This window comes from Calonectris borealis, chromosome 22, assembly GCF_964195595.1.
Source record: "Calonectris borealis chromosome 22, bCalBor7.hap1.2, whole genome shotgun sequence".
Lineage (NCBI taxonomy): Eukaryota > Metazoa > Chordata > Aves > Procellariiformes > Procellariidae > Calonectris > Calonectris borealis.
This window is the reverse complement of record NC_134333.1, coordinates 8,278,095-8,296,157: the sequence shown is the minus strand read 5'-3', so window position 1 is coordinate 8,296,157 and position 18,063 is coordinate 8,278,095. Positions and strand designations below refer to the sequence as shown.

The window sequence follows — 18,063 nt, the reverse complement described above, 5'->3', positions numbered from 1 at the left end:
CCCCGAAATCTTCGAGCCTCTCTCTTTTCCCGTCCTGCAAACGTAAATCTTCGGTTTGGAGATAATTAAGCTGTCCTCCCACCTCCACCCGAACTAGCAGAAGACAAAACCCGATGGTTTTTTTCTCCCCTTTAAATGATCATTTAAAATAGATGCGTGTCCCACCCCTCCCCGCATCCCAGCACAGAGCCTCCAGATTAACTCTCTTTTTTTTTTCCCCCAGCCTCACATAATTTACCCTCGCAGGGAAAAAATAGATGTTACCTATAAAATCGCCAAAATCGCTATAATTAACCCTATATTTTATGCCTCGGGATTATTCGTGCTCGCTGCCGCTAATGCAATCAAGGTGTTACGCGGAGCCCCGCGGCCGAGCGCGGGAGACGCGCGTCTAGCGTGGAGCAAGGGCGCCACCTCGCGGCGCCGCGCGGAGCCGCAGCCTGCGCCGGGGGGCGCGCAGGGGGGGAGATTTCCTTTTGGGGAGGGGGGGAGGCGCAGAAAAAGGGGGGGTCCCGCTCGGACCTGGGGAAATAAAACCAGGCAAAAGCGAGGGGAGGTGAGGGAGAAAAAGAGGGAGAAAAAGGAAAATCGGGTTCCTCCTGCTCGCCCCGCAGCGCTGAAGTTTTACGCGCGGAAAGCTCCACCATCCAGTCGCTCTACCCGGCAATAAAAGAGGCAAAATGCTTTTGAAAACCACTATTGTTTCAAATTCCGAGACTAAACAATTGGTCATTCTGCTCTGGAGGGGGAAGGCCAGAGCTGTAAACCGATAAAGAGCTTCCCAAGCCCAGACGTCTCGCCAGAACTTCGAGTGTGTGAGGGGAGGGGGTGCCTGTGTGCGTGTGTGTGTGTGTTGTTGTTGTTGTGTGCATGGCTCAGCATTCTGGCAGCCTGGAATTGCTTTAAAGGAAAAAAGAAAAAAAAGAAAAAAAGAAAAGAAAAAAAGAAGAAGAAAAAAAAAAGAACAAAGGGAATCATCCAGAGGGCTGGATTTTCACGGCATCTGCAAGAGAAGAATAAATTAGCAAAAGTCCCTCCCCACCTTTTCTCTCCCTCTCTCTCCCCCCCCCCCTATTTTTTAACTACCCCCTCCCTTAGGAAAAAAAAAAAAGAGGGGAACTTTGTATGTGGCTGAAGCAGAAACAAGAGCATTTACACGTTGGGTTTCCCCACATTCCCAAGTCGTTGTAGTAATTTAGGAGTTCCTGAAAGTTTTCTTGCACTGTTTGCTTTACAGCCGTTTAGTTCCTTAACCTTCAGAAATTTATACCCTATAAAGTTTTATAGCGGTCATATTCTTTTATTGCAGCACACTGCACTGAATTTTCCTTTTTTTTATGACAAGTTACTTCCCTTTCTCTCTCTTCCCTCAGTAAGCTTCAAATATCTTTCTTCTTCTTTTGTTTTCTTTTCAGAGCTGCCCCAAAGAAAGGATTTTTTTAAGAAGTGAAATATTGCCCTTTAGAGCGCCCATTATGTTAAAAATTAGTGGAGGGAGATTCTTGGTTATATTTCTCACTACCTGCTTCCTGCCGGGCTGAGCAGGTCTTAGGGTTTGTTTGTTTTTTAAATATAGAGATAGAAACACTTTCCAAGCGCTTGTATTTCTTCATGAGCAATAAAATGTCAAACGAATTTAGGGACGGAATTATAGGAACCGCTCATTGAGCCCTTGGAAAAAGGAACCGCGTGTCAAATCCGAGGTGATGCCAAGCAGGGAAAGCGGGGTGGGGTTTCCCACTGTTTGTTTTGGGTTTCTAATTTTTCTTTAGCAAGGTTTTCCTTGGGCGGTAGGGGAATAAACCAAAGAAAGTCAAATAAAGCCGGTCCACTCTGCGCCTTTACTTCTGGTCCCCTAAGGTTGATGCGGGAATGTAAAGATTAAACTCTCACAAACAAACAAACAAACAAGCAAACAAACAAGCAACCACCGGTAAATGTAACCAGAGATTAACGATCTCCAATTTTAAAAATAAAATAATTTTTAAAAGATTTAGAACCGCAGCAAGTTTGCATAGGACCAAGTAAGCACTTGCTACACCGGAGAGGAATTATTTCCATTTGTCTCTAGACTTTTTTTTTAACCTAAGCAAAAATTGATTCTTATAATACACTTAACGAGCCACTAAAGAACGCAGGAAAACACCGTGAAAATATTTCTGAAATTTTAGATGAAGCAGTATAACACAATGACATATAGGTGCTGTTGTTCTAAAATCGATTTTTATTCTGGAGCATTAAACATCTCTGGAAAATACATCCGGGCTGATGCTACAGAAGACAATTTTCCCAACATTTTTAAAGTAAGCATATTTCCTAATAAAATGAACTAACATTTTAAATTCTATTTAAAAAGAACCTTATGTTGTCGTCTTAAAAATATCCGCTCTTTACCACAATTCTAAGGAAAGTGAAAAACGTTTCTAAATCCTAGTGGCCGATGGGTTGCAAACATCAATTAAGTCACGGATACGCTTCTGAAAAATATAGTAATGAGGATTTAGGCAAGTCCATACTTAGTTCGAGATATGAGGAATATATCAATTCAGCATGAAGCAGATTTGAAATTCATCATCCTTGAGAAGAATCAAACAAAACCGAAAAATTTGACTGCCCAGCTTAAACACAGCTCGATCATCTCTTTCAACCCGCTATCTTTTTTTTTTTTTTTTAATAAATCCGGACTTAGAGAAATGATCCTGCTGCCACCAACTTTTTTTCTCCAGCTCAAAATGTCTCCGAAACTGCTTTTTTTAATTGAGTTTCAAGGAAGGAGATGAGGGGCTTTGACACAGGGCGAAGTTTGGTTACATTTAACTCCCTCCGGCAACAGAACAGTTAAATTTTGAAGCCCCCAAGGAGTTACTTCATGACGGAAAGTTTTACATGAGAAAGTCTAGGGATTAAAAAAAAAACAAAACTTTCTGGGGAATGGTCTTAAACACTTAAGGTCTGGTTTCTTGTCGAATGGAAGATTTTTTTTTTACCCCTTTCAAGAGGAATCGAAGTGGTGGAAATTTCAGTGCACCGAAGCGCAGCTACTTGATTCTTATCTCTGGATCATGGGGGAAAAAAAAAAAAAAAGCAGGAACACTTTCCAAAAACGCAAATCTGCCTATCGCTTCTTCCCAGAGCAATCTCTGTTCAGCAGATAAAAGTGGTCTCACAAACCCGAACGTTAAGGATACACAAGTTAGTCGCTTCTGAAATCAGATTTGCACTGGTTCGTTCAGATATACAGCAGAAATAAATTTATTTTCTCTATTTTTTTCCCCACCCTATTAAAACAAGCCACCTTACACTCGCCTTGTTCCTAGAAAGCCTCCTGGCAGCTAAATATACAAATTTGCACACGAAGAAAACGAGAGAGGTTTATTTCCGTATTTTCCATCCACTATCAACTGCAGAACTCTTCGCATACTTAAAAAGCCACAGTAGAAACAGAAAACGAGCTTCAACATTCACAGAAACACAACCACAAACACAGTTTACAATACCCACCATATAATCAACTGGTACTAAACCCCCCCAGTCCCCCCTCCCGCCTCCCCCCCCCCCCTTCCCAAAACAAAGTTAAGTCTTACAGAGATAAAGGGAAACCAGTCCCGCCCGGGCGGGTTGGAGAAACCTCCAGCGGATCTGTCAGATGAGAAATCAGCTCCGGCCGGCATGACATGAGACCAGCAAGGTCTATATTTGTGACTTTAAACGCTTCTTCAGGATGAGGATGAGGATGGAGAGCGGGGAGGGGCGGGAGCAGCACGGAGCCGCCGCATCCTCCGGTGCCACCCGCGGGACAAGGCTCCTTCCTCGGGGAGGCGGCGGGCCCCGGCCCCGGCGTGGCACCGGGCCCCGGAGGAGAGCGGGTGGCAATGGGAAAAACATGCCGGGAGCTCGCTTCAGGCGGAAAAAAAAAAAAAAAAAACCAACAACAACGCAACCCCACCCCAACAAAACCCCACCGACATTCAAGTATTAAAAGCATCTCAGCAAACAGGAGGGGGAAGAAATACACACAGGCTAGGGTTGGCACTTTATCTCTGCAACAGCCTACTGCTTTAGGAAAAGTCAATTCACAATAAATTATAAATATGCTAGCACTAAGAACACAACCTTCCCTTCCCTTATAGCTCTACTAAGGTAGTTTTTTAACTAGAAAATCCCATTCTTCCTCTCCTCTAAAAGTTAGGAATAAGTTGGCAGGGGTTCTTCCGCCCCTTTTTCTCCTAAATAATTTACAATGCGGCTCTGAGAGTGCCCCCCACACACTCTCTCGCCTCCCTCCCCGTCTTTTCTCCTCTTCCAAGTGACCCAGTATAAAACTACCAGATGAGGAGGTTTGCCTGTAAAGATCCTACTAAACTTTCAGGTCAAAGTCACATATCTGCCACGGCACGATTCAAATAAAAATCCCGCATAATAAAACAAACTAAAAAAAAAAAAAAAAAAGAAGGGGAGGAAAAAAAAAAAGAAACCCAGCGCGGTTGGGAGTTGGGCTGTCATTAACCGACTACCCCGGTATAAAGTTGGCGAATTGAAAATGATTTGTTGGGTGCAATTAAACGCAAGTCTTACGAATGTGTCTGTCTTGCAGCAGTTTAATTAAATCGTCTGGTTCCTTGGCCACCTCAACGTGTGAGTGTGTGAGTGTGTGTGTGTGCGCGCCGGGCTGTTGTGAATGTTATAGAGAATCATTGTCCTTACGTGGATAAAGAAAGACAGCGAGGTTTGGTGGGGGCTTGGGCCAGGGTTGTTTGTGGCCAGTTGTGTTTGCCGTCTTGCTTTCCATGGAGAAAACGCAAGCAGAGAAAGCTGCTGCTCAGACAGGAGCCTGTGTCTATGTTACACTGTAGGGAGAAGAAAAGAGAAGGGAAAAAAAATAGAGAAAGAAAACAAGAGAACAGAAACAAAACCCAGCATGTGTCCCCAAAAAGGAGCTGCAGTTTTGGCTAAGTTGCCTCCTATGTGGCAATACTAAGGAGATAAAAAAGAATAATAAGCAACATCTCGCATGCAAAGGTGGAGATGGGAAACGGGGAGGTTTTCCCCTCGTGTTTGGGTGATTTGGCAGCACTACAGTGGGGGTGCGCGGCCGCGGAGGCTGGGATCTGTGGGGGAAAAGGGTGTGTGTGTGCTGCTTTTCTGTTTTTTCATTCTTTGCCCTGTTCCTTGTTCATTTTCTTCATTTTCATCCTTCGGTTCTGAAACCAGATTTTGACTTGTCTCTCACTCAGGTTGAGGAGTCTGGCCACTTCGTGTCTACGGTCCCTCGTCAGGTACATATTGAATAAAAACTCCTTCTCTAGTTCCAGGGTCTGGTATTTGGTGTAAGGGCATCGTTTTTTCCTGGAGGAACGGGCGTGAAGCCAGCTGGCAGCTGGGTTGGCTGAAAGAAAAGCAGCAAGATCAATACGATGCAGCTTGAGTGTTTCTCAGAAGGTTTTAATCATGCCATCAAATATTAAGATTATACATACGCATATGCACGCCCGGGTGAAAAATGCTCCCTGCCATAGGAGGTAGCAGCAGAGGCCGTATGAAAATCAGACCGTCGGGGCGAGCACAGGCTGCCCAGATGGGGGGGCCCGATCCCGAAATACCGCCGCACACGCACCCCGTCCCTCCCGAGTGGGGGGGCCTGGGACCCACGGACACGCGGGTCTGTGTTGTCTGGATGCACAGACCTGTATCTGTGCACACCCATGCTTGTGTACACACACGTGTCTGCCTGTGCACACACGTGTAGGTGCACACCCGTTCCCGTGCACACCCGTGTCTGTGCGCACACGTATGTTTGGGTGCACACGTGCCACTGGCAGAGCTCCCCCCACTTTCCCCCAGGTCCATCTATGCCAGGTAAACACCCACATGCGCTTATAGATTTGCATAACGCCCATTTGCACGTTACGCATGCTATATACAAAGAAACCAATGCAAAAATTACGTATATTATATTTTTTTCAGATGTGTTTTCCCACGTGTCTACAGATTTACTCCTATAGACGCATCGCGCAGGAAAAGAGCAGAGAGAGGAGGTCTGGAGAAACCTTTCATAAATCCTGCCTATTTTTTTGCTATGTGGCAAGAAACGGTCTCGATACAATAAACATCCTCTGAGGGCTGGATGGACTCTGTTGCCGGAGGTCTGGACAGTGTTATCCAGAGACATGGATATTTGCAGGGCTGCAAATGCAGCCAAAAATAAATAACAGGCTGCCCGTCACCCTCGCGTGTGGGAGAAGTTACGTGGGAATCTTTTGCAAAAAGGACATTTCAGGAATTAGCCTATTTAAGGGGTGGGGGGTGGGGGAGAAAACAACATTATGGGAGCAAAAACCACCCCCACAGACACGATAGTGGTGCAGGTCGCACCCAAAGGTGAAGTGGGTTTAGGGTAAATAATAGAGCATTTACTAATCACATGCAAATATTAGCTGACCGTTGGGTAACTGAGAGGCGGGAAAGAGTAAAATGAAGGGTTATAGACAGACCACGTATTTCTATTTTATTTCCTTTGCCTCCTCTGAAATTACGACTGAAGCCATAAACCTTTACACCAATTAAATGGACCATTATAAATATATACATACACACACGCGCGCGCCATCAGAACGTTTCCTCTATGTAAAATGAAATATATTGAATATTTTTTAAAAATAATCCGGTTAATCTTCCACTGTAAGTACTGCCTCTTACAAATTTGCACGGCTATTTCCTTAATGTAATTGACTTGATCTAATATGCAGAATTAAATATTAAAGAGGAAGAAAGCTGTTAATAATTGATACTGTTAATCCTGCTACCCATCCTTTAATGGCAATGGAGGGCTCTGCTTCATAACAGATTTTTATTCGGTTTGGTTTTATTTTTTTTGTCATATCTTGGATCGTTAAAATATAAGATATTTTAAACGCCAGTGTTGCTTTATCTATTCACTATACACAAGCCCCTAAACAGGAAAGTGAATGGGAAGAGGTCCTGGCACATCTTTTCTTTAAAATCCAGCAAATAAATTAACAGATCCCTGTGCCATACGCAGGGCGGAGATTCATTATTGCGAAATACTTTCAAAAATTGAAAGAGTCAGGGAAATTGGTGGGAGTACTTTCTGCAAAACAGCTCCGTCTTCCAGCCCTGGCAGGCTCTCAACATCAGCCCAAATTAAACTATTATTTAAAACAAAATATGCGTCGAAACCACATGCCATAGAAACCGCACAGCATCCTCTGAGCGCGGGTCCCTGCACTTACTTATAACTTAATAACATTTTCTTGGACAAGATTTTTATATATTCAATTTCAGGGACATTGAGCACAGAACCTGGATATTTAATTCTCTCAAATCATTCACCTCACGGTTGCAGTTTGTTCTGGATCTCTGCCCAGTACAATAGAATAGGACTTTCTTTTTGTGTGTGTGTGAGTGTGTGTGTGCCTGTGTGTCTGTGTGCAAGTTAAATGATAGGAAAAAAAAAAAAATGTCCCCATAACATCCTGCACAACGAGGGGAGGAAATCATGAGGGGCGAGAATATACTGTATTTTTAATCGTATGGTTGCAATGGCAATCTCTGTTGCTGTTCCACGTTGAGGGGAGGGGAGGAAAAATAGAAGTTAATTCAAGGGGAAAAAGAATGACTGTGTCAGTGCGTCCTGCACAGACTCCGAGGAGTTATACCCTCGGCGGGGGCTGCTCCTCCGCCAGTTTGGAAAACTTCGGCTTTCACTGCAAAATATTCACCGTGGGGGTGAAGCCAAGTTTCTCCCTTTGCCTCCTGCTTTGGCTCCGGTTTACCTTTCAGATGGAAACCAGGTACCAGCCGGATCGGCACGGGGTGAAGATAATGATTCTTTCTTACTCAGACGCCATTGCATTATTATTATTATTATCATTATAATAATAATAATTATTATTAATAGTATTATTAATAGCATTATTGACAGTATTATTAAATATTTTCAAAGCGAGTGATTTTTCTCCTATATTTCAGGGGAAAAAAAGACAAACCAGCTCGCGGAAAAAGCACATGCTGAAGTTTAACTGTTTCCCCAATCTGGCTACATTACAAATAAAAGCTAATTAAGTTGGAAGCACACACCCCCCCTCCGTTTTTTTTTTTACTAGGAAGGAGCGTGGCTTTGAAATAGTCGTACTCTGAACCGTTGCATTTAATAAACAAACAATTAAAAAACACAAATAAACAAACAAACACGAGGAATAAAAAAAAGAGACACCACCACCAAAAACCCGAGAGGAGCCGAGAAGGGGAGCGAGCCCGTCCCCGCATCAGTCGGGGTTCACCGGGGTACACCGGGGTACACCGGGGCGGCGGGCACGGAAAAGCCCCCGCTGCTGTTTACTTCCCCCCACGTGAACTTTTTCCTCGGTAATTTCTCCTCTTTCCCCCCTTCTTCTTCTTCTCCCCCGACCGCCGCCCTCCGCTCCCTTTTCCCTACCTTTCTCCCCGACATTTCCTGGCTCCCCCCGTCCCTTCCCTTCCCCACCGCCCGCACCCGCGCAGATTTACTCCCGCTTACTAAAGTGGTCTCTGCTGCCGGAGCCAGCGCTCTGTAGGAAAGAGGATGACTCGCTCCAGCTTTTGTCCGCTCTGGACTCTGTTTAAGCTCAGAGACGACGCTCATTTTTATTTTTATTTTTATTTACCGGCAGAGACAATGCCACCCCTCTCCCCTCCCCACCTCTCCCCTTAGGTTGGCATCAGCAAGCTGAGAGTTTTCTTTAAGCCCTGATTTTAAACTTTACGCAGCATTGTCCCCTTTTATTGCACCTCCTCCAGCTTTTATACTGTTTACTTCCTCACTTTTATAACTTACTTTGATCTGTCCTGTCTTTGTCTTCGCTTCCTTCACAAACTTTATTGTCCTCGAAGCTGGGCCTTTGATTGGAAACGATCCCTTCCCTTGCAGCAGAAGTTTCTAAATTGTACTCCTGTGTTCCCTGTTTATGGACATCCCCGGGACGGCCCAGCAGCGGCTCTGCCTTAACAGATCCCTGCCCGGGGAGGTTCTCTGCTCTGGGTACTGGATCCAGCCAGCTCCGTAGATACCTGCTATCAGATGGGACGCTTTGATGTTGAATATATGGATGGTAGACGGCAGGAAGGGTACCAGAAGAATGTGGATTCAAAGGAGTCCAGGAGGCGCTGAAAACTGGAGGTTTTGGCTGAAAACTACAGGAGGGGAATTCTAGATGCTCATTGTGCCCAGCTTGCCTGGAACTTGTATATTGCCCAGATGAAAATTTAGCTGAAGGCGAGTCTTCACTTTCATGACTTATAATAGAGTCGACATAATAATTGCTAAGAGTCCCAGAAATGGACATTCTCAGACATCATACAAAGCACGGTTCAATGAAGGGAAAAAAATATATAGGACAGATCTAGATTTGTACTCTACCCCCTTCTCCAACTTCCCAGCCAACAAAGTACAGTTGGGCTGCTGTGTTGTGAGCTCCCAGCAAAATGATTGGTCAAACTTTTTTCGTGTGCCTGATAAAGCGTCAGTCTCGGCGTAAATCAATCGAAGCCGAGGGGGCTGCGCTGCGCTGTCATCCGCCCTTGCATTCCATATCAAGGATGGATTGTTTTATGTTTATGCAATGTTGCAAAACGTCAGGAGTTTCGAAAAGCCACCAAACGGGCAGAGCTGGGGCTAATATCCCTTCCTAGATTTGCTCCTGAAATATTATTGGGGGGGGGGGGGGGTCCGGGAGGGGGGGGCGGATTTTTTTTTTTTTTTAAAAAGAAAGATGCTGATGTGCTCGCTTTGCCTTTAATAACCATCATGGGGGAATAGAGATAAAAGCTATTCTTTGCCACTCGGGCTCCGGAGTACGATAGCAAAAAACCAGAGAATAAGTACAAACCAACCCGCCCCCCCAGCGCCGCGATTTCATATACAAACATATGTGTGAGTGCATTACAGGCATATATACCTAAATGCACACACTACGCGTTTTTGTAAAGAAAAAGATGGATCTAGGTAGCGAGAGTGGTGGGGAGGGTGTTATAAATAATTAACTAGCTGGGATGGGAAAATGGATTGTTAACATGGTAAAATAATGTGGGTAAATATGAAATTAAAAATGTCACTGGCATGGACGTGGCATTGCAACTTTGACCAGCAAGCTGCCGAGCCGCAACCCCTGTGTACAGCCAAAGCCTGCCTTAGAATTTATGCTTACATATATATATATATATGAAAATTTCTTAAAAATATCTCTGCATATGAACATATGTTCACATGTTTCGCGGCATAATCTCAGGGTTGCTTTGCTTTGGCTAAAATAGTTTCCCACATTGCCGAAATCAGAAGCCTTCATTTAACTTTACAAGGCTAGTAAAATACAGTGCGCCACTGATCCGGCTTTGTTACAGAATGCCTTAAACTTGTGATGGTTAAATAGTTTAATAAAACTTACATTAGCTTTCTTTGATTTTTATAGCCTTGAATTTATAGCCTGTGGAAAAGAAAAGGGGCAAAAAAAAGGAATCCCTCGCGTTTTCAGTCACCGTGCCCCCCCTCACACCTCACATGTATGTGCCCACGGTGCGTGTGCGTGTCAAACAACACCCCCCCGCCGCTCGCATTTTCCGTGTGTTTTCGAAAACCCGACGATTTCGGATTTTTTTCCCTGCACCGAAGCGAATGATTGACAGGGGGGTAGAGCTCGGTGCGGCTCCCAGCCCAAATGATGCGGGGTAACGGGGTCAGTTTTACCAAGTTATGATGATAAATCCGTTTATTGCAAGATGGTCCGATGGCGTCGTAAATGTTGGTTAAGGAAAAGGTGCGCTCTATGATTACGGCAAAAGTGTTTCTCTGGACTTCAGCTGTAACAGTCTGGATCAATTTGCCTCCTTTAATCTATTACCCCTCCGCCCTTCTCCCTCTCACCCCAACACTGAAGGATATTTAAAGTGAAGGGCAAAGAGATTCCTAGGAATGATAAATCATCGCGAATCCTTCCTGAAGTGTATAGGGATGGAAGTCTATATTAACAGGCTAATAATAACATTGAGGGGTGCTAATAGCCGCCTGAAATGAAGGAAAAATATATTTCGCATTTCTCTCTGTCTGTATGAGAGTGTGCGTGCGTGTGTCCATATGTCCGTGCCTACACAAAACGGATGTGGGAAATGGCTATCAGAGGTGTTTTACTGATACTGGAAGATTATGAAGGCGCTTAAAAACCTATACTTAAAGCCTTAGATTTTCCCTTAGTCCTATAAGCGGTGCTTTTCCATGAGCATCTGCCCTGCAGCCTGATGGAGGGACACGTTTCCCCATGTCCTGGACCAGAGCTCCTCTAAAAGAGGCGCTATTAGGAAGCTGTCCATTTTCATTTAAAAAAAATCGAGAGGGTCGGGATGATGGGCAAGGAGAGACGGAGCTTAATGCCGGACGTCAGATTTATTTTTAATTTTTGCATCCCTCAGGGTAGCAAGAGCCCCCCAACCAGCTCAAAATCCTCCCTGTGTCGGAAAAGCGGATTCAGTCTGCAGGCTCCAGCCAAGGTGAGGTTTGAGGAGTGTTTGGGGAACCCTCTCCAGCCCCTGGGCTAAGATCTTGCCAACCCAGCCGTGGGTAAATGTCACCAGGTGAGTACTCCCCACTGACCTGCAAACTCTCCTCTCCTTTCCAGGGGGGTTAATCCAGAGTAACTCCGCTTCACCCCTTTTGCGTTTAAACCGGTGAAGGCAGAGAAATCCCCTACCAGTGAGCAGCGTGGGGCAGGATCGCTGCTCTCTCCAGTGCATCTCACACGAACAGGGGGAAACGAGGGGGGAAATTCCTGCTTTTTCCAACTTTTCACATTTCTATCTCCCTTTCCCTTCAACTCCCCCCCCCCCCCCGCTTTTAACTTCCTTAAGAGTTGGGGAGGTTTTGAAATGAAAAGACCCTGTGTCATCAGCATGAAATACGAGCTGGTTGCTCACATTGTCATATTTCTCGGCTTTATTGCCTTTCAGAAATGATTTTTAAAAATCAGACTATTTCACCAGAGGTTCGGAGGGACTCTGCAAATGTTATGAGAGCTTGGGAAAGGAAAAGGCTGATTTAAGTGTGTTGTGGAGATTAAACTCGCTTGGCGCATGGAAATGTGTTTATACAACTGATGGATAAACAGCCGTGTTGGTAGCAGGGTGTTGAATAAGTATAGATGAAATTATTGAACGTTAATTGAAGCAAAACACCTGTTCTCTGTTTGCTAGATAGATTGGCCATGTCTTACCTGTAATAAATATATTCTTGGAAAAAATCCTGGTGCGCCTCCTATAAATAATGATGAACTATGTCAGCATGTGAGTATATAATTTTCTGTAGTATATAAATTTAAACCAAGAAGACTCTCAGGAGTGTGGCTGTGAGGCAGAAACCAAGGGTTTTCAGATCCCTAGTGAATGGAAACCTCACAAGAAGATCTGCAAAATCCATTTGCTTTTGCTCCTCTAGAGGTTTCCGTTTGTTCAGTAGTTTATTTTTTATACATATCCCCATAGCTCATCTCTTTGTAGCCTTTTCTGAGAGGAGCTTAAGGCAAACTACAGCTTCATCCCAGGTCTGCCCGCTTGGAGAGACCACGTCGTGCAGTGCTGCCTGCTCCGGGTGACATTACATAGGCGTTTGTATTTTAAAACCTCAAATAGAGCCCATCAGAAATTACATGAAAAGCTCTTCTGTTTGCAAAAAAATCTCGGAGAAGGAAAAGTCAAGGAGAAAGTGACCTCAGAGCAGAGTCTGAAAGTCTAAAAGGATGAATCTTGGGATAGAGGAGGCAGGATGTGCGAGCTTTGCTGGGTTCGCAAACTAGATTAATTTTAGGTATGCGATTGTTGTGAGTTGGTAAAGGGAAGTGGAACTGGAAACAGTTATTTGAAAAAAAAAGTCCGAAGTGGAAACTTTCCTGCTTTCAGAATCAGCGCCAAGGGTATTTAGCTGTGAGGAAAAATTCGGAGTATTGTCAGCTTGCAATGGAAAGCCAGAGGCTTCTGAACTCAGATACTGTTTACAAATAATCTTTATTGTTTGTGGAGAGAAGGAATCATTTCCAAATAGTGCTTTGAAATACACAGCTGCCAAAATCCACCGCCTTTGGGTTGGCATTTCGAAGCTGAAAACAACCGAATATAAAATATTTTCGAAATATGCAGATTTTAAGTCTGTGCAATTGCCATCTTTTACTGATTTACAAGTTTTGGCATAAGAAAGAAAGAAAAAAAAAAAGCGGATGAGCCATTTCTTGCCACATATCTAACCACTTTTTAAAGACGGTTGTTATAATTTATTAGAACTGGCACCCTCTTCCAGCTAATTTTGCCTCTTTATCACTGCTATGGAGAAGGTGGAGGAGACCTGGGGGTGCGGAGCTTGCCCCCCGTCCTGATGCACGGACAGGGCAGGACGCGGGGGGTTCACCAGCATCTTTACACCAAGAGGCCGACATGGCGTCGGGGTGTAACGTGCATTACTTTAGGCGTATTTACTTCTTCAGTTTAGGTTTGGAAGCTGATAAGGATAGGCTAAGAGAGGATAAAAGCTGAGAGTGAACTTCATGGCTATGGAGAGTCTGGAGACCAGATTCTTAGATAACCCGGCCTTCAAAGGGCTGAACGTTTATTTTAGGCGATATAAAACATTCCGAAATTATACTAATAAGAAGAATAATAGTGATAATCACAACAACAACAAGCGAATAACTTTTTTTTTTTTTTTTAAGAGCCAGGAAACAGAAATAAAACCTCAGCATAAAGCAAACATAATTTATGAATGATACATTTAGGCAGGTCTAAGAGGTTATGAAAGAAACTTCAGTCACGGACCCCTCCAAACTCACGAAAGCGCAACAAAAAATCCCTCCTGAAGAGTAAAACCTTTAAAAAAAAAAAAGTGAAATAAGTTTCTGTAGCCTAAAAGCAGAAGGATCTACCTTTGCCATTTCCTGTGCTAGCTCTCAGTTTGAATGCTGCCGTCTGTTAAAAATCCGTAAGTGGTGAGGAGGGAGGAGGGGGGGGGGGAATTCCTTGTCTGAAGAGAAGCAAAAACAAGTTACACATGTGGGCACTTTTCCAAGGACCGAAAGTATACTCTGGCTAAAAACCCCAATTCCAAATGAGGTTTGTAATCCCAGCAGTTAATAAAGCATTTAGATCCCCTGTAAAGTAAAAGCGTATGTACACTTGGAAAGGGAAGCTGGAAGGAGAGAAAGTTAAAATAAAGTTTGATTGTTGTTCGGGAACCCACATTCTGGCTACTAGACTAATTCCCCCCTTCGCCTCCCTCCTTGAAATAATATTCAAGTCCCATGAAATAACTGGGCGCCTGCCCCGCTCCCGCTGCCGCAGATTTTACACCCCGGGAGCTGCTGGTGCAAGTGCTGCGGATTCCCCCGGCTCTGCTTTGGGGTCACCACGATATAACTGGAGTCCTCCCCACCCCACCCCAAAAAAAAAAAAAAATCGTCCAAATCACATTAGTCTGGGAGGAAGGGAAGTAACAGCCCATGATGGTGAGAAATCTGTCGCTCCCACTCAAGGCAGGGGAAGAGGGTGGGAAAATACAAGCACAGGTACAAGAACTAAGTTGCGATGGAATTGTTTCCATAAAACCCGTAGCATGAGCCCCGGTAAAATAAAAGGGGGGAGTTTCTTTCGGATAGGCTCTTTTCACAACACTTTTGCCCGTAATTAAAACTCATCCCGGGTCCGGGTAATATCAGACAGGCTGGACCTTGGCAGGAGAGCAACTTGGTGGAGATTTGTTGCATTAACCGCAGTTGCTCCTTGCCTCTAAGCGCAGAAATGTGCAGCATGTCGCAAACCAGGCAATTACTACGCGGAGGATAATTATTTTTTTTTTTTTTTTAGCCATCCCCACACAGCTTCTTCTCCAGGTAAGGTCGCTCTTATCTTTCTAATTTGAAAAAGAAGAGAAACAAACCGCTCCAGAGGCAGCCGTGCCTGTGGGACAGGCACCCTGCCCACCGCACCCTCCTCTCCCCGCTCCTGCCTTCCCAAAGCCCTTGGGAAATGAGTCCCAATTCCCGTTTTCAGGCAGCAATACAGACCCCCCGGGCCTGATTCTGATCTTTCCCAGCTCTGTGTCCCCCATTCTCCTCCCTGGCCCTTGTTTCCTGTATTTACGTGGGTTGGAGGGAGATCAAAATCAGAAGCCCAGACATTTACAAGGCAGGTTAGTGGTTGCCTATGGGGACATTATTACCGAATAGTTTATGATTAACTTTCCCAGATTGTCCTTTTCCGTTTAAGGGCTTTGAGTTAGGGCACAAGTAGCACGTTGTTTCTAAGGAAGGAGTCACAGGGCTTGTGAGTTAGGTAGAAAACTCCGAGTTATTTTATGCTGTTTGACTTTCCCTCTCCTCCCCTTGAGCGGCTGTTTGTTTTATAGGCGAGATAGGCACTATGCCTACAAGAATCACCAGTTTCGGGAATAAAGCACGCACCAGTTTAAAACCCATACACGATTTTTGTTTGTTTGTTTTCGTTTTCTTTTACCACTCCGAGTGGAGAAAAAAGCTGAAATCCAAGTAATCCCCTCGGCCACAAAAAGTAGCAGCAGATGGTGGTTTAGACCCTGGATATGGTATCAAAGTTTAATTCTTCAAACCTCGAAGGGAGATCCAGTCCCAGGCTTATTTAGCCGTGGCCTGGACCATGTGAAACTTGGTTTTATGCGTATTTGAAACACCAATGCAGGGAAAATCGCTTCCATGAGCTGACTGCTCACACGCACACCCACACACAACCCTACGGGCTCCCAGTTTGCAGAAAGTGGAATGGGTGGACTTCACCCGAGCACACGCTCTGACACGCATTGCTCTCCACACTCCCTCTTTCTCACACGGATTTTTATAGTTTTGGGTTGGTTTTTTTTTTATTATTTTTTATTTTTTTAAATCAGCGTATTCCCACGTGCAACACGTTGAGATACGGGGGAAGGATGTGGTGAAACTATTGTGGGCATTTCTGACACTACCTAAACCCTTTTATTTCCTGAACTTCGCAGCCGCGGTCCTCGCCCAAGTTTGGCTGAAGATGTTATATTTGACGAACTTTCAGATCAATGCCCAGTAATGAGCATCAGCCGCGCATCTATGCGCGGTTATGTGCGTACAGACCGCGGCTTGGCATTTATCAATCTCTAAAGACACGGGCATGTTTCCTACGAGATGCAGGAGCTCCTCAGTGACTACATATTCAATATCCAGCCCCTATGGCTAAGTCCGGCATTTTTACCTCCATAGGAAAAGCCACAGAGACCCGGTCCCTATAAACATTGCCAGCGAAACGACAGACGTGAAGCGCTGCGGAGATGTGCAGCAGGGCCTTTAATAAACTTATTTTATCAATGGGGACAATTAAACTCATGAGCTGGACACAGTTCTTTTGTGTTCCCTAAACCCACATTTTATCCTTTACCCCGAGGTGTAGATCACAGCTCCTAAAATAAGACCCACTTAAATTTCTTTATAGCTGGCTGTACATTTATAGGGGTATATTTTTATGCGAGACACAAACTTTATTGCGTGTACAGAGGGGTTTGTTAACGCGGGGCTGCCTGTCGCTGGGGTGGGGGATTTTAGCCTCTGAGAGGCGCCGCAGCCTAATTAGACCTTTAATAAGCTCTTGATGATTCGGGGCGTGACTGCGTTGTCTCGCAAAAGGGCCCTGAAACGGGGATTTAAACAAAGAAACCATCACCCCTGCCCCGGCGGTGCCCGGCGCGGGGGCTGAGCCGGGCTCGGGGGGGGACACGGACCCGGCGGCTCCGCGCCCGGTGCCGGTGCGGTCCAGGGGATGGAGCGGGAGGGGGGATACAGGGATGGGGGGGATACAGGGATGGGGAGGGATGCAGGGATGGAGAGGGATGCAGGGATGGGGGGGATGCAGGGATGGGGGGGATACAGGGATGCCACCCCATCCTTCCTGGGGCAACTGCCCTCAGCAAACAAGACCGAGGAGGATAACTGGAGTAAATCAGGTAGTTTGATGTTCTTGTGTTTAAAATTAAAAGCCCAACAACATGAAACTACCTAATTCACAGAGCAGTTCTAGTTCAGCCTTGGGTCAAAGGCTAAAATTCCCAAGAAAGGCGCCTGGGCGGCCATTTTGTTTGACATCATCTGCAATCTGAACTTTTATAATAGAAAACAGTTGCTAGGAAACAAAAGCAACAAAAGGATCTTTTCAGAGACGAAATAAAACCCCTCCGATTGCACGAAATAACTATTCAAATGATTTCCTATGTACAGTGTCTGGAGCGGATCCCTCCTGCAGGACTTTACAAATAGTTTACAAATAGACCAGAGGAAACAGTAAAATGCTATTGACTTTGAGAAACAAGCGATTATCGCAGCTATAAAAAAGAGCAAAAATTGCTAAAGTTCTTCCCCCACCTCCTCTGGAAAGCTAATTTAAAGGATTTATCTTGATTTACCAAGACTTCGTATTAAAACACTATTACCAGATTTTTTTTTTTTTTTTTATCTAAACCCGCCAGCATTTGGATAACTTTCCACAGAGAATAGAGTCAAATCAGTGAGTCCCGGAAAAAAACCCCAATTAATTCATATTCTCCTCCCCTGAAAGCAAGTATAACGTGATTCATTTAAGGGGGGGGGGGGGGGGAAGCCAAGAACATATAAATCAATTAAAGCAAGAGGAAAAAAGCATCATTGTGACTATTTTATAGGTGTAAATAGCAACACAGAGAAACTTATTGTGTCCTTTCCTGCCTCCAACGCGCTCCCCGCGCTGGAAAAGCGTGTTATAAAATAATGACTCGGTGGTGATAAAAGGGAGAATTAAAGCCGAGGAGAGGGGCCGGGAGGCGGCCAGGCCCCGGGGGCTTTGCTGAGCTCCGAGCAACTTCCGCGGGGGAAGTTTGGCAGAAAAAAAAAAAAAAAAACAACCAACAAAATTCCCATTTGGAAGAAAAAAAAAAAAAAAAAGGACCATACATCCCCAGCCCACCGGGTCAGGTCACAAAACTTTTATATGTATATATTTATATATAATATAAAG

At 44.8% G+C, this 18,063-nt stretch overlaps 1 protein-coding gene across 1 annotated transcript; it reads right to left on the bottom strand.

The window, feature by feature from the left end:
* Positions 1–5,139: 5,139 nt before the first annotated feature.
* HOXB9 (homeobox B9) lies at positions 5,140–9,341 on the bottom strand. Its single transcript, XM_075171861.1, has 2 exons — positions 8,834–9,341; positions 5,140–5,386 (listed from the first exon to the last, which is right to left on the bottom strand). Exons 1-2 carry the CDS (start codon positions 9,339–9,341, stop codon positions 5,151–5,153), a joined length of 744 nt encoding a protein of 247 aa, XP_075027962.1. The 3' UTR covers positions 5,140–5,150.
* Between the last annotated feature and the right edge of the window lie 8,722 nt (positions 9,342–18,063).